Genomic DNA, 16,091 nt, shown 5'->3' with positions numbered 1-16,091 from the left:
TGGTCTCTCCTAAACCGAGCTTGAAAGGGATGTCTGCCTATATGTTCCTCCATGGTCTCTCCTAGATCAAGCTTGAAAGGGATGTCTGCCTATGTGTTCCTCCATGGTCTCTCCTTGACTGAGCTTGAAAGGGATGTCTGCCTATGTGTTCCTCCATGGTCTCTCCTAGATCAAGCTTGAAAGGGATGTCTGCCTTTGTGTTCCTCCATGGTCTCTCCTAAACCGAGCTTGAAAGGGATGTCTGCCTATATGTTCCTCCATGGTCTCTCCTAGACCAAGCTTGAAAGGGATGTCTGCCTTTGTGTTCCTCCATGGTCTCACCTAGACCAAGCTTGAAAGGGATGTCTGCCTATGTGTTCCTCCATGGTCTCTCCTAAACCGAGCTTGAAAGGGATGTCTGCCTATATGTTCCTCCATGGTCTCTCCTAGACCGAGCTTGAAAGGGATGTCTGCCTATGTGTTCCTCCATGGTCTCTCCTAGACCAAGCTTGAAAGGGATGTCTGCCTATGTGTTCCTCCATGGTCTCTCCTAGATCAAGCTTGAAAGGGATGTCTGCCTATGTGTTCCTCCATGGTCTCTCCTAGACCAAGCTTGAAAGGGATGTCTGCCTATGTGTTCCTCCATGGTCTCTCCTAGATCAAGCTTGAAAGGGATGTCTGCCTATATGTTCCTCCATGGTCTCTCCTAGACCAAGCTTGAAAGGGATGTCTGCCTATGTGTTCCTCCATGGTCTCTCCTAGACCAAGCTTGAAAGGGATGTCTGCCTATGTGTTCCTCCATGGTCTCTCCTAGACCAAGCTTGAAAGGGATGTCTGCCTATGTGTTCCTCCATGGTCTCTCCTAGACCAAGCTTGAAAGGGATGTCTGCCTATGTGTTCCTCCATGGTCTCTCCTAGACCAAGCTTGAAAGGGATGTCTGCCTATGTGTTCCTCCATGGTCTCTCCTAGATCAAGCTTGAAAGGGATGTCTGCCTATGTGTTCCTCCATGGTCTCTCCTAGATCAAGCTTGAAAGGGATGTCTGCCTATGTGTTCCTCCATGGTCTCTCCTAGATCAAGCTTGAAAGGGATGTCTGCCTATGTGTTCCTCCATGGTCTCTCCTAGACCAAGCTTGAAAGGGATGTCTGCCTTTGTGTTCCTCCATGGTCTCTCCTAGACCAAGCTTGAAAGGGATGTCTGCCTATGTGTTCCTCCATGGTCTCTCCTAGACAAAGCTTGAAAGGGATGTCTGCCTATATGTTCCTCCATGGCCTCTCCCAGACAGAGTCTTGAGGAAGCTAGAGGACACGTATTGCATAATCATTCTCATAGCCCTTATTTGGCCAGGCAGGCCATGATTTTCCGGACTGTTTGCGCTTTTCATGGAAGAACCACTCAAACTACCTGAGTTTCACGATCAGCCTAGACTGGACATAATGTACAGCAGCCTCCACAGTCTTCATGCTTGAAAACTGTCACATACAAGATGCAGGCTTCAGGCTTCATGCTTCCCAAAGTCATCCGCCCTTTACCATAACAGATGGGACAAGTTCTATAAAAGGCAAAGAAAAAGAGGGTTGGGAAATGATGTAACTTTTTACTCCATCTCTGGTTGGATAATATGTTTTGTCATGGCACCATATAGGAATATTTAGATCAGCCTCAGCCTCAGTGCTTCAGCATGATGATTTGACTTTAGGAAATCACCCAGACTGATGAAATATTCCTGGAATATGTTAGAACCATTTACTTTGGCATCCCTGCTTCAGGTATCCAGAAAGACAGCCTTCTTTCTAGCTATTGCCACAGCAGCTTGAGTGTTGGAGATTCATGCACAAGACCTTTCTGGACTCGCTCACGCAGAGGATTGTATCTCTACTAGAATTCATAGTGATTCCATACCTAATCTAAGTAAACCTGTGGATCATCCTGAATGACTCCTATGCCCCGTGTGGCACCCAGATCTTATCTGGTAGCAACAGAGCATCACAGAAGACACAGAAGACAACTTTTCATATCTTGTAAAACTGACCCTAACATAGGGGACACAACTAAGGCCAAAGTCGCAGGATGGCTAAAGAACACAATTACACAAAGTTACCAACACACAGAACTTTCAACTCGAATATTGGGTGCATTTACAGCTCATTAGATCAGAGCCTAATCAACCAGCCTAGAGTCATAGAGCTCAGTTCCGATAGAACAAGCTGTCTCTAGTTGCCAGTGGAAATCTCTGATTTCAATTTGAGTGGTTACCAACCTGATTTAAACAAACTGTATTTCCTAGGGCCTGTAGTGGGTGGCGGCTCAGGGGGTAGTCCCTCTCCTTGTGAAAAGGGGGGAGCTGAGGACTTTCTAGCATCCTCAACTTTGAAAGGTAGGTTAACCATTGGATCATAACTGTCTTCTGTGAGTAGGGCAGATCATAGGTTAATGGCTGGAAGCACATAAGATTCACCGAAGTGACATTGGAACTGGAAGTGGTGTCATCAGAACTGGAAGTGATGTCACACAAACCCGATGCCTAAGAAGTGTCAGGATAAATTACTACTAACGCTCCACATCAACTGAAGGAAGCATTCATCACTCCCCTTCTTAAGAAGCCAAATTTGGACTCGAATGTACTGAAAAACTACAGACCAGTGTCAATCTACCATTCCTTTCGAGTGAGTAGTTGCAATCGAGCTAAAACATCATGTGCAAACCAACAAACTGGAGGACATCATCCTATCTGATTATAAAACAAACCACAGTACAGAAAATGCATTGGTCAGAGTCCAGAACAATCAGCTTCATGCAGTAGACACTGACAGTGTAGCGATTCTGATACTCCTTGACCTATCAGCAGCTTCTGACACAACATATCACCACATCCTGCTGAACACGCTGCAATATTACCCTGGAATTACAGGATATGCTCTGGAATGGTTCAGGTCCTATCAAGACTGCCGATACCAAGTGATCAACCTTAGTAGAAATATATCAGAAAAACTGCAGCGGAAGTTTGGAGTACCACAGGAATCGGTGTTGTGACCTATCCTTTTCACAGCACATACATTTCTTGAAACTGACCAATGACAAAACAGAGCTATTGGTCATCTGCACAAAATCCTCACAACCTCACCTCGTTCACCCTGAATCCAAACGTGCAGATTAAACTACTTACTCTAAAAACCAGCATGTTGTCTCTGATCAAAAGATAAACATATGCAAGTGGTACCAAAACATGACGATAAGCCATTTCAACTTGCTGGCCTATTGCTATGGGACGATCTGCCACAAGAAAGTGCTTTTGAACAGTTTTAATTGGAAAATGTGCTGTGCCAATACTTAATTAAATTTACACCAGGATTAATCACGCCTCCCCTTCTATCTGCATCTGGGGTGCTGTGGAGTAATCACACCAACTCCCCTGCTATCTGCATCTGTGATGCTGTGGAGTAATCACACCCACCTCCCCTGCTATCTGCATCTGGGGTGCTGTGGAGTAATCACACCCACCCCCCCTGCTATCTGCATCTGGGGTGCTGAGGAGTAATCACACCAACTCCCCTGCTATCTGCATCTGTGGTGCTGTGGAGTAATCACACCAACTCCCCTGCTATCTGCATCTGGGGTGCTGAGGAGTAATCACCCCCACCTCCCCTGCTTTCTGCATCTGGGGTGCTGAGGAGTAATCACACCCACCTCCCCTGCTATCTGCATCTGGGGTGCTGAGGAGTAATCACCCCTACCTCCCCTGCTATCTGCATCTGGGGTGCTATTTGTTGGTTTTCGGCTTTGATCATGAGCAAGAGCAGTGGGCAACAGGATACTTTTCCCTGTACAACTGTTTATGGATAGTTGACAGTGAAGGGAAAGTATATTGAAAATCTTGAGCTTCTAAAGTGTGATGACAGCCAAAATAGGGGATTTATGGCAGTGATGTGACCATTCTGTCCAATTCCCAGTGCTTATATTCTTTAAGCAGACATTACTTGCACACACTTTACCCTTTCGATGTGGGTAAGTTACACCCTTGGCTTATGTACAAGTAACTGTCTCATCAATATCATCTTTGTCAAAATATATTCGTTACTGTGAGATATGAGTATGGATAAGATATATATGGATGAACAGGTGTAGGATTGTAATGAAGAAGTTGTTCATCCATATAGCTATAGCTTATCCTTACTTAGTACTCCAACTTCTAAATGCCTCTCAAAGAGAGGTCTGGCACAGGTACTCAGAAAGGGAGATAATTAAACTGAACAAGGGAGATAAGTCTCTGAGTACTAGAGTAGTTATCATACTCAACTCATATTGGGTAACCATTCAGGGCCTAGTACTAAGCACACAGAAATGTCTCTCTTTATCAAACAAATATTGCATTAAGCGAATGAAATTATTTACATGTGGTTGATGTAATTTTCATCCCGACAAATGCTCAATTATGATTGCAATGAATGTGTCATATTTCTCCCTTTTCAATATTACCACTATCTATGACTCTTCTTGAAACAAGAGGGGGCACGGTGGCCCAGTCGTCTAAGGCGCCGCGATTCGCTGTGCAGAGTTGCGTCCCTTGGGCACGCCAGAAACCTATGATTGTGGGTTCGAATCCCGGTTCGCCCCAATTATGTTTCTAGGTTTGTCAGCACCATACCCGGGCTCGTGGGTTTCACCGAAGTGGTAAACGTCTGAGACCTGCATCACTTCGGGCTTTCCTCCCACATTAAGCTGACACACCGCGATATAACTGGAATACTGTTAAAAGCGGCGTAAAACCCAACTCACTCACTCACTCACTCACTCTTGAAACAAGAATTATTCTATTGTGATTACAGGAAGCAATGTGCTATATCATAGAGTTGAAGAATCGACAAGACAAGGCCGGAGAAGTTGTGCACTGTGACCATGTAATAACCCTTCTGGCAGACCTACAACATCACCAGGGGCAAGACATGAGCCACATCTTAGCCCGTGTCCAGAAACAGGTGGGTGTGGTGAGTTATGTGTCTGTCATCTGTAGTGATGTCATCTGTAGTGATGTCATGTGTCTGTCATCGGTATTGATGTAGTGATGTCATGTGTCTGTCATTGGTGTTGATGTCATGTCTGTCATCTGTAGTGATGTCTTGTCTTTCATCTGTAGTGATGTAATTTGCCTGTCATCTGTAGTGATGTCATGTCTGTCATCTGTAGTGATGTTATGTGTCTGTCATCTGTAGTGATGTCATGTGTCTGTCATCTGTAGTGATGTCATGTCTGTCATCTATAGTGATGTCATGTGTCTGTCATCTGTAGTGATGTCATGTCTGTCATCTGTAGTGATCTCATGCCTGTCATCTGTAGTGATGTCATGTCTGTCATCTGTAGTGATGTTATGTGTCTGTCATCTGTAGTGATGTTATGTGTCTGTCATCTGTAGTGATGTCATGTCTGTCATCTGTAGTGATGTTATGTGCCTGCCATCTGTAGTGATCTCATGTCTGTCATCTGTAGTGATGTCATGTCTGTCATCTGTAGTGATGTTATGTGCCTGTCATCTGTAGTGATGTCATGTCTGTCATCTGTAGTGATGTCATGTCTGTCATCTGTAGTGATGTCATGTGTCTGTCATCTGTAGTGATCTCATGTCTGTGATCAGTAGTGATCTCATGTCTGTCATCTATAGTGATGTCATGTCTGTCATCTGTAGTGATGTCATGTGTCTGTCATCTGTAGTGATCTCATGTCTGTCATCTGTAGTGATGTCATGTCTGTCATCTGTAGTGATGTCATGTCTGTCATCTGTAGTGATGTTATGTGTCTGTCATCTGTAGTGATCTCATGTCTGTGATCAGTAGTGATCTCATGTCTGTCATCTATAGTGATGTCATGTCTGTCATCTGTAGTGATGTCATGTGTCTGTCATCTGTAGTGATCTCATGTCTGTCATCTGTAGTGATCTCATGTCTGTCATCTGTAGTGATGTTATGTGCCTGTCATCTGTAGTGATGTTATGTCTGTCATCTGTAGTGATGTCATGTCTGTCATCTGTAGTGATGTCATGTGTCTGTCATCTGTAGTGATGTTATGTGCCTGTCATCTGTAGTGATGTTATGTGTCTGTCATCTGTAGTGATGTCATGTCTGTCATCTGTAGTGATGTTATGTGCCTGTCATCTGTAGTGATGTTATGTGTCTGTCATCTGTAGTCATGTTATGTGCCTGTCATCTGTAGTGATGTCATGTCTGTCATCTGTAGTGATGTCATGTGTCTGTCATCTGTAGTGATGTCATGTCTGTCATCTGTAGTGATGTCAAGTGTCTGTCATCTGTAGTGATCTCATGTCTGTCATCTGTAGTGATGTTATGTGTCTGTCATCTGTAGTGATGTCATGCCTGTCATCTGTAGTGATGTCATGTGTCTGTCATCTGTAGTGATGTTATGTGCCTGTCATCTGTAGTGATGTTATGTCTGTCATCTGTAGTGATGTCATGTCTGTCATCTGTAGTGATGTTATGTGTCTGTCATCTGTAGTCATGTTATGTGTCTGTCATCTGTAGTCATGTTATGTGTCTGTCATCTGTAGTGATGTCATGTCTGTCATCTGTAGTGATGTTATGTGCCTGTCATCTGTAGTGATGTCATGTCTGTCATATGTAGTGATGTTATGTCTGTCATTTCTGTCATCTGTAGTGATGTTATGTGTCTGTCATCTGTAGTGATGACATGTCTGTCATCTGTAGTGATGTTATGTGTCTGTCATCTGTAGTGATGACATGTCTGTCATCTGTAGTGATGTTATGTGTCTGTCATCTGTAGTGATGTTATGTGTCTGTCATCTGTAGTGATGTCATGTCTGTCATCTGTAGTGATGTTATGTGCCTGTCATCTGTAGTGATGTTATTTGTGTGTCATCTGTAGTGATGTCATGTCTGTCATCTGTAGTGATGTCATGTGTCTGTCATCTGTAGTGATGTCATGTCTGTCATAGGTAGTGATGTCATGTGTCTGTCATCTGTAGTGATCTCATGTCTGTCATCTGTAGTGATGTTATGTGTCTGTCATCTGTAGTGATCTCATGTCTGTCATCTGTAGTGATGTCATGTGTCTGTCATCTGTAGTGATGTTATGTGCCTGTCATCTGTAGTGATGTTATGTCTGTCATCTGTAGTGATGTCATGTCTGTCATCTGTAGTGATGTTATATGTCTGTCATCTGTAGTGATGTCATGTCTGTCATCTGTAGTGATCTCATGTCTGTCATCTGTAATGATGTCATGTCTGTCATCTGTAGTGATGTCATGTCTGTCATCTGTAGTGATGTTATGTGTCTGTCATCTGTAGTCATGTTATGTGTCTGTCATCTGTAGTCATGTTATGTGTCTGTCATCTGTAGTGATGTCATGCCTGTCATCTGTAGTGATGTTATGTGCCTGTCATCTGTAGTGATGTCATGTCTGTCATATGTAGTGATGTTATGTCTGTCATTTCTGTCATCTGTAGTGATGTTATGTGTCTGTCATCTGTAGTGATGACATGTCTGTCATCTGTAGTGATGTTATGTGTCTGTCATCTGTAGTGATGACATGTCTGTCATCTGTAGTGATGTTATGTGTCTGTCATCTGTAGTGATGTTATGTGTCTGCCATCTGTAGTGATGTCATGTCTGTCATCTGTAGTGATGTTATGTGCCTGTCATCTGTAGTGATGTTATGTGTCTGTCATCTGTAGTGATGTCATGTCTGTCATCTGTAGTGATGTTATGTGTCTGTCATCTGTAGTGATGTTATGTGCCTGTCATGGATGTATGGATAGATGGGATGGATAGATTACAAAAGTACTTTTGTGAAATTATAGTGACCAGTACAAAATTCCAAAGTATGTTAATTTTACTTTTATCAGGACCCGAGTGTGATACGCAAAGAACTTCGGCTTGCAGTGGAGTCAGTTACCAAGTGCTATCATGACAATGTGGCAACTGTTTTGTTTCCGACAATGTGTGACCAGAAGAGCTCTAGTGATGAACTGCTACAGGAGTTAGACCACAAGTATGATGCTTTAAGAGACAAAATTGTCATCGAGGTACGTCTGTTTCATGTGTAAGAGACACACAGAGATGCTGATTATTAATATTTATTACATTCAAAGATTCATAACTTCACCATTAATTTGGTAAAAGAAATCATAATTCTACCTTGACAACCTTACATTTTGTTTAATGAACTTAATATATATGCACATACTGATTAAGGGCCTCTGCTACAGAGAATCTTCAGAACTGAAACCTCTGGTTGCTTTCAATTGAAATTCATGGGAATTAATTACCAAATAACACCTTAATTATCACATTACATCATGTGTATCTCCCAAACAGTAACCTATTATTTAAAAAGAACATAAGAAAAGCACTCAAATTACAGATTACCAGTCAAGACATTTTCCTTGACTAAGATACTCCCTTGTCTCACTGTTTAAAACAGGCCCTCATGAAGCAGTATGGGGAGGTGCAGTGGTCACACATGACTGAGCAGAAACGACAGACACACATCATACAGAAACGTCTGGCAGAGCGACAATTTCGCCGAGCTGGAAAATTTGATGAGGTCAACCTAGTGCTTGGCAAATATCTTCAAGACAAGAAAGGTAAAAACTGTGGTGATGGGCTGCAATTATATTTACCAAATAACCGCCACCAGAAAAAACAGTTTTATTCATATGGCATTTGTTATCTATAGAATCATAAAGGATCTATCAGCTTTAATTTAATAACTGGTAAAAGGGACACCTTAAGGTGTCAAGAAGTTATCCTGGTCTGTCTCATGGTCACTGAACCATATTTTTGTTCCTTCTGAGAAGCCCTTACTGTTTTGCTGTAGCCTGAAATTAAGCAAGTCTAGATTTTCCACGGCTAAGTTCTCACTAAGCTCCTTTTCAATTTAAATGTAGCTAACTCTTAATTTTTGAACTTATCCTTTCTCAAACTATGGATTTCTCATTCTTCTTTCGATCTTAATTGGAGACGTGTCTAAAGAAAAGTTTCCAGCTTCCAAAAAAACCAATTCACCTGAACGCACCTAGCATCACCATCACCTCCCATCAATCTGGGTCATGCACATTTTTCATGCTGATTGACCTGCACGAGCTGAACATGTGATTTCCTCAGGCAGCTCATTCTCTTTCTAATCGCCACAGTATTGGGATATTGTTCTCATCATGGAAGAACACTCCTTGTGTCGTCCCATCCGACTGACACAATGTTCGAACTGTCGTGGGTGCTGTAGCAAATTTCCATGCTGTGCTCCGTGCGTTGACTAGCCTGATGAATCCTTCAGTATTTACCTTCACCAATGTCAGCACAGAGAACAGGACAGGCTCTCTAAATCAACCGAAATATCAACAAAAACTAAGAAAACTCCTTTGTAGAAGTCTAAAAAATCAGCAAAACTATCTACACCCTCATTGATTGAGGAATTCTCAAACCCTGCACTTCCTTTACTATCTGATGAAGTATACGCCTATGGTGTATTCAAAAGTTATATTACAAAAGACATCTCTGTCTTGACCACACAACCTATATTGAAGAATCTACCCTCATCAGCTACAGCAAACCAACCTACAGGTTCGGATGTAAGAAAAGTTCTCTTGGTGATTTTGGATCAGACCAAACCTGTATTTTCCTCAGAGTCTGCCACAATCCCTCTTACTTCTACAAAGTTAACCAGAGGCCATATTGTTTCTTTGTTGCCCTCATCTTCTGTCGCTGATAGTGTCAAGCTTTTTCTGCCTGAGAGTATCCCTAAGAATGCGGCTTTGACTGAACCTTCTACAAACACCTCTCGTCACTCCCACTCCTCAACTTTCCAGATCCCCTCTTCATTCTTCTCCTGGATAGCAGTTGCCACAGGATCGCTGATCATCAGACTCTTCTCTCAATCAAGATTCACATGGGTCTCATTCTAAGAAGTGCTCTCATAAGGATCGACGATCCCCAAATAGGGATCAGCTTGTAAAGTGTCGGCATTCACCCGATAAACTTTCTTCCACAGTTCTATAGCAGAACTCAAATCGAATATCGTCTAAGGACTCAAGATCGGGAAGGGCAATATAGGCAATCTCGGGCCCGCCGATCATGGGATCGGCGATCTTTTCAGACTCCCCATACCTCCAAGGATCGGGACTCCTCCCTGGATCAATGTACTTCTATTGTTCAGCAAACCTCTCAAAATCGGAACCCTTCTGGGACACAGCACACTTCCAAGGTTCAACAAAACTTCCAAAGTCTGACGTACCTCACAGGATTGACGATCCGGGAATCGGTCATCTACCCATCATCTCTAATGGAGAGACACTTCACGTATCGGTTCAGAAAATAATTTTTAATACTCATCTCACTTGGCTCATTCCTCTTTTTCTAGTCATCCTGACTCGCACTTACTTCATCGTTCTCGCTCTTAACGTGAAATACTCTTGGTACCCTGCTTCCCATAATGCCTACGCAAACCTGATGCATGATTGGAACACTACCCACAGTACATGGACTCCCATGGCAAGGGTACTCCTATGACACTGCTTACCTCGGCCGAGCTACTATTCCTTCCCCTCACCGTGAATTTTCCTCTCCTCATCGGCACAGAAACAATCCTCGGCACTCATCAACTACCAGTAGATGCCCTACCCCAAAGGCCACACTCTTCCTTCTATTGGTCACTCAGGTTCCTTGCCTCCTTATCCGGTTCGACATCCACCTACCATGACTGTACTAGATCCACTGGTGACACTACAGTCTTCCACACAGATACAGGAATCCTAATGATTTAACCTCTATCCCAGCACAGCAATTTCAATCTCTCTTTCAAGCTGTGACATCAGCATGCCTCCCTCAGTTGGGTCCCCTTACGGATACGGTATCTTCTGTTCCGGCTTCTCTTCAGTCTACGACATCGACCATCGCACCTACATCTCTTGTGGATCCATTGCCAGAGGATCTTCTTCAGTTTTGAGACTGGATCAGGTTTCGGTTTTTATTTGGATTGTGGATAAACTCCAGTTTCCCAAGAGTACATCAGCTGAAGATACCTTATCATCTTTTGTTGTCCCATCTGCAATTTCGTCAATTATTACGCTTCCTCCCAGACCAGTTTTAGTGGCTAATGCTACAAATCTGGATAAAGCTTTTTGATCCTTTTGCCAGCCACGCAATTCATTACAGTCTCCTCGCTTTGTGTTTGCTGATGCAGGTACACATGGCCTTGCGACCTTAACTCCTATTTATCTGTTCTCCTACTCTTCTGTGGATGATAGAGATCTAGTGCATCTTGATATTACGATTCGTTGAACACTACCCGTGTTCTCCACTATTCTCTCCACGACGGAGGCTCTTTCTTCAGTCTTGGATCATGCATTTTCTCAAAGAAGCCAGCATTTGAGGTGCTGTTGGTCTTATCCTTGACAAGGTGACAGTCATTTTGGATCTTCTTGCCCATCCCACAGAATATGTTACTACCCTAAGACTTGTGGGTGTCCTTAAACACTGCTCATGGGACAATCCTTTTAAAAATTGCTTTATATCAACTGCCATTGTCAAATCCTTACCTTTTCGCTGGGCACATCCAAGACATCGTGCAGTTCAGCGTGACACTTCTCTCCATGTGACAGTGGATCTGCTCCGTTTATAAAGAAACCAGCTTGAAGAGCAACGGAAGGATCGTAAACGACCGGTCTTCACTCCTACTGAGTCAGACCTCCGAGAGGTTCTTAGTAGCAGATCCAGCTCCTTTCACGGCCAGGGACATGGTCACCAAGGACCTATTTGGTCTATTCACAAAGATGTGGGCCATCCTGGACCTTCTGTTTGTACAATGCCTTCTACAAACCTGTTATCACCTTCTCTTCATCTACTCTACAACATACATGCCTCTTCAACACCTGTATCCAGACAAGCAGCTTCCAGTTCTCACACGTCCTGAAGTTACGTTAATGGTAAGGAAGGCCATAGTGTGTCTTGGCACAGCTCCGACAACACCGGGTTTCTACTCACCAATCTTCCTGGTCCCAATTAAAGAAAGACAGCCTTCAACTCAGGCTCATTTTCAACATGAAAATTTTCAACAAGCTATACCTAGAGACACCTCAACACATCTAGATGACATCTGTTGCGCTACTACATACAATTCTTCATCACAGCATCTTCATGATCAGTCTAGATCTACAGGATGAGTATTTACACGTCTCCATCCATCAGAAGCACTAACATTTCCTCCTGTTCATGGCTCCATGGCTGCCACTACCAATGGAAGGAGCTCCCATTTGGAATTTCTTCAGCCCTGCGGCAATTTACCTGCCTCACAAAGTCCATGTAATTCTTACATGTTCGAGGCATCGTCGGCTACGTTCAGGCCAACAAAGATCCAGACATTCTTCTCCTACATCCAATTCCACACAGCGATAGGATAAGTTTTAAATGTTTTTTGCAATAAATTGCCTATTAGCTCTAGAAAGAGAATGGGTTTGCTAGGGAAATCATGTGTTCAGCGCTTGTAGGTCAATCAGCATGAAAAGTGTGCATGACCCAGATTGATGGGAGGTGACCATGGTGATGCAAGGTATGTTTGTTTTTTTAGAAGCTTGAAACCTTTATTTAGGCACGATTCCATTTAGGATCGAAAGAAGAATGAGAAATTCATAGTGTGAGATAAGATAAGTATTATAAATATACAATTTATTGTAAATATACAATTTTCAGAGACTAAGCATTAGTCATCCATACACCCTTATACAGTAGTCAGAGTGGTCTAAACCATGTGCATGCAAGGAGACAGATTCTCTTGCTTTATGTCACAATATCTAATTAGATCAATCAAATTTTTAAACCACAAGCATATTTGGAATTGGGGTTCATCAATCCATGTCAAGAACTTAACAACAAAGAATGAGGTAGAAATATTTGGAAAAAAAAACATTTAAAAAATCCAGGATTTTGCACCCTTCAACAAGTGAAGAGTGACTGAGGGGTGTCAGGTTTATCTTTTTATCCATGCGTGCCCCTTTATGTAATGGAATGTTTTGTGTGTTTGTTCCCTGCCAAATAAAAGGTCTGGAAGAGATGCTGAGTGAGTCGCTGGATGTACAGCGAAGGAAGCTAGAGGCACAGATGGAGAGGCGGAGACAACTACGAGAAGAGCGACATAGTAAGGGCATGGCTGCAGATGAAGAAATTCTTGACAGCATCTTAGAGGAAGAAGAAGAAAACAGCTCAGAGAGAAAGGTAAGCATTACCTTACATATCATTCCTTCGTGTGCCTATGTAGAATAATCTAAAACATTCAGAACAATATTCAATGGTGTGACTACTGCACAATCATTAAGTTGACCTTCTAGTTAGGCTGGACTGTGGTCTAGTGGTAGAGTGTCCGCCAGAAGAGCAGAAGCTCTGGGGTTCAATCCCAGTGCTTATCATATGTCAAAAGATGGTACTTGTTGTTGCCCTGTCTGGCACTCGGCATTAAAGGGGAAGTGTACACGCAAAAATCACTTTCTTTCTTATTGTAAACAAAACAGAATTTTAGAATTAGTTAGTCTCAGTGTTTGAAAATATACACTCATTTTTGTCACAGTCAATGTAGCGAGCTCACAAAAATGTCATGCCGTTATGAGGCCTTCTTTTTCCGAGCTAAACAGGCCTGAGTTATCCCCCTTAGATTATGACGTAATTGGTGCCAATTTAACTGGGTCCCTGTCTTGTCACAACGCAAAAGATATCAAGAACCAGTTTATGGTGAGACAACATGGCATCTGATACCTTGCCTGGTCCGAAGAAGTTCCCTTGACCCTTCAAGAAATCGCAAAACCATACGATTTTGAACCAAAACGAGCAAGCTTCGCGGTATGGAAACGATGAAAATCAAGTGGAAACAAGAGAAGACCCACATCACCTAATTTGTCACCCAGCCCCGACTCGACATCTACACAATTAGGCCTACCAGTGACAACGTGGTAAGAATAACACTTTGATGTGTGTATACGTAAATTACCTATATGCTCATTATTATGTTTTTAGAAGCGGAAACGTAATATTCTAAGAGATTTTTGTCACGCCTGGTGACCCGCATGCTTCATCAGCAGGCCTATCCATCCTGTCCCACCCTGTTACGACCCTATCGCCGGTATCGGCATTGTCGTCAATCTAAGTTTGGATATATTAGGTATAACTATTCCCACCACCTACAGGCTACAGATCAATGCTACTTGCCAATATCAAGAAACAAATACGATCCATCGCCAAACATTGTCTCAACAAGATTACACATTAGGCCTACCAGCTGATGACGAGACCATATGCTTAGAGTAACACGAAAATGGGGTACGTCCCAGTACGTTTCTAAAGTCGGTTGCCGAGTGGTAACGTACTGGGGGAAAAAAAGATTCTCTTTGATTTTTTCCCATCTGAGTTCAAAATACCTGCCATATTTATTGATAGATAATTGGATGTCGTACTTCACACTTCACACCGTCCCCATTTGAAAGTGAAAAGAGAGATCACTCAATTGATTTGTTTAGTGTTTGAAACCAGTTACTGCAGTAGGCCTACAGTATCTTATTCTATTTAATAGATAATTGGTTATTGGTTTGTTCTGACAACCATTCATAGAAAATGCATTGCAACTTTGCAGGGAAACTATTTATCATCTATTATGGGGCCAGATTTTTTTTTAAAATGTTTAGAAACTTATAAAAAAGAAGAAATATCTAATATATAATTAATTATTAAAAACAGTGGGCTGTTTAACTGAGTGGACCAGATATATGTAAAATGTTTACAAAAAGCTCATTTACTGTCACAATCAATACAAATAAATTATCTAAGAAACTATAAGTAAAACTTGTTGAATATTAGTGAAAAATATTTGAAATTGTAAATCTTTGTTTGGAAATTTGGACCTCCCAACCTGACCTTTTGAGCAAAACATCTGTAACAACCACCCCCTAAAATGCAAATGAAATATGCAATCATTTTTTTATATGAGTGAGTGAGTAGGGTTTTACCCCGCTTTTAGCAATATTCCAGCAATATCACAACTGGGGGACACCAGAAAAGGGCTTCACATGTTGTGCCCATGTGGGGAATCGAACTTGGGTCTTCAGTGTGAAGATCGAACGCTTTCACCACAAGGCTACCCCACCACCCTTTTTTATATTAACACTTGAAATAAAGTTTAGAAAACATATGATATGATTTACTTTCATCAATTTATTTTATTATGCATTTTAAGATCTATCATGCACAACAAACAAATCTGACAAGTAAAATAAGAGATTCGAGTGCCATAAATGTTTATTTGCCAGCAAGTTGTGAAAGCATATGTAACTTGTAAGGTTATAATATAACATCAGAGATATTGAAACATTCCCGCAATATTTCAAGAAGTATTCCAACCTACAGCAATAAACACATCATGTCAACATGATAGAACTATAAACTGTTTTGGTATTTATTGAATTATTAACATGTAATAAAAATTATGCATATATCATCAATACAAGTTACTTATATAAGCATCCCTCCAGATTTAATGACAAAAATATATATGTAAATGGTATGATATTTTTTTGTAATGTTGTGCATAGCTTGACTAATAAAAGACACTTTTTCATTTCAGAATCTATCTACACCTCATAAACAAGAGGTTCACTTTGGGGATTTGCAGAAATAGTTGAAGAATCAGAGAAAAATTATTCCATCTTGTCTTGTCGAGGTGATTCATGAAAGATTTCCATCTGATGTATGTAATGTTTTTCTCTATGCTCATCAAAATAAACTTGTTTCATTGAAATCTTGTTTTATGGTCTCTGACAACAATCAGCCTTTGCTGTTTCATTTGATAAGTTTCTGTAATACAGGATGGCTGATGCTGGATCAGGTAGTTTTGGGCAAGGGCGAAGGGCGGGGAAAAGACTGAAGAAAATATCACAAGCACTGGCTAAATGCTCAGTGGCAACTTGTTAGTGCACTGGTTGACTATTTCAAAAGTACAGCTCTCTTGTTGTCTGAAGCACTGCACTGTACCTCACAAGACACTCTAATATTTTATGACTTGTAACTCTGCATGAAAATAAACACAATTTGCACACAATGAAAATGGATC

The 16,091-nt window shown here is 41.8% G+C and overlaps 1 protein-coding gene across 1 annotated transcript in view; it reads left to right on the top strand.

Moving 5' to 3' along the window:
* Positions 1–16,091, top strand: part of LOC139445950 (golgin subfamily A member 4-like) — a 229,714-nt gene that overhangs the window by 152,209 nt on the left and 61,414 nt on the right. Inside the window, exons 32-35 of the mRNA XM_071227199.1 lie at positions 4,807–4,956; positions 7,852–8,031; positions 8,430–8,592; positions 13,041–13,213. Of these exons, the coding sequence (XP_071083300.1) occupies positions 4,807–4,956; positions 7,852–8,031; positions 8,430–8,592; positions 13,041–13,213 (666 nt within the window). The remainder of the gene's footprint in view (positions 1–4,806; positions 4,957–7,851; positions 8,032–8,429; positions 8,593–13,040; positions 13,214–16,091) is intronic.

Source organism: Haliotis cracherodii, unplaced genomic scaffold (genome assembly GCF_022045235.1).
Source record: "Haliotis cracherodii isolate W230 unplaced genomic scaffold, xgHalCrac1.p SCAF_6, whole genome shotgun sequence".
In the NCBI taxonomy this organism is placed as follows: Eukaryota; Metazoa; Mollusca; class Gastropoda; order Lepetellida; family Haliotidae; genus Haliotis; species Haliotis cracherodii.
This window is presented reverse-complemented; position numbering and strand designations above follow the sequence as displayed.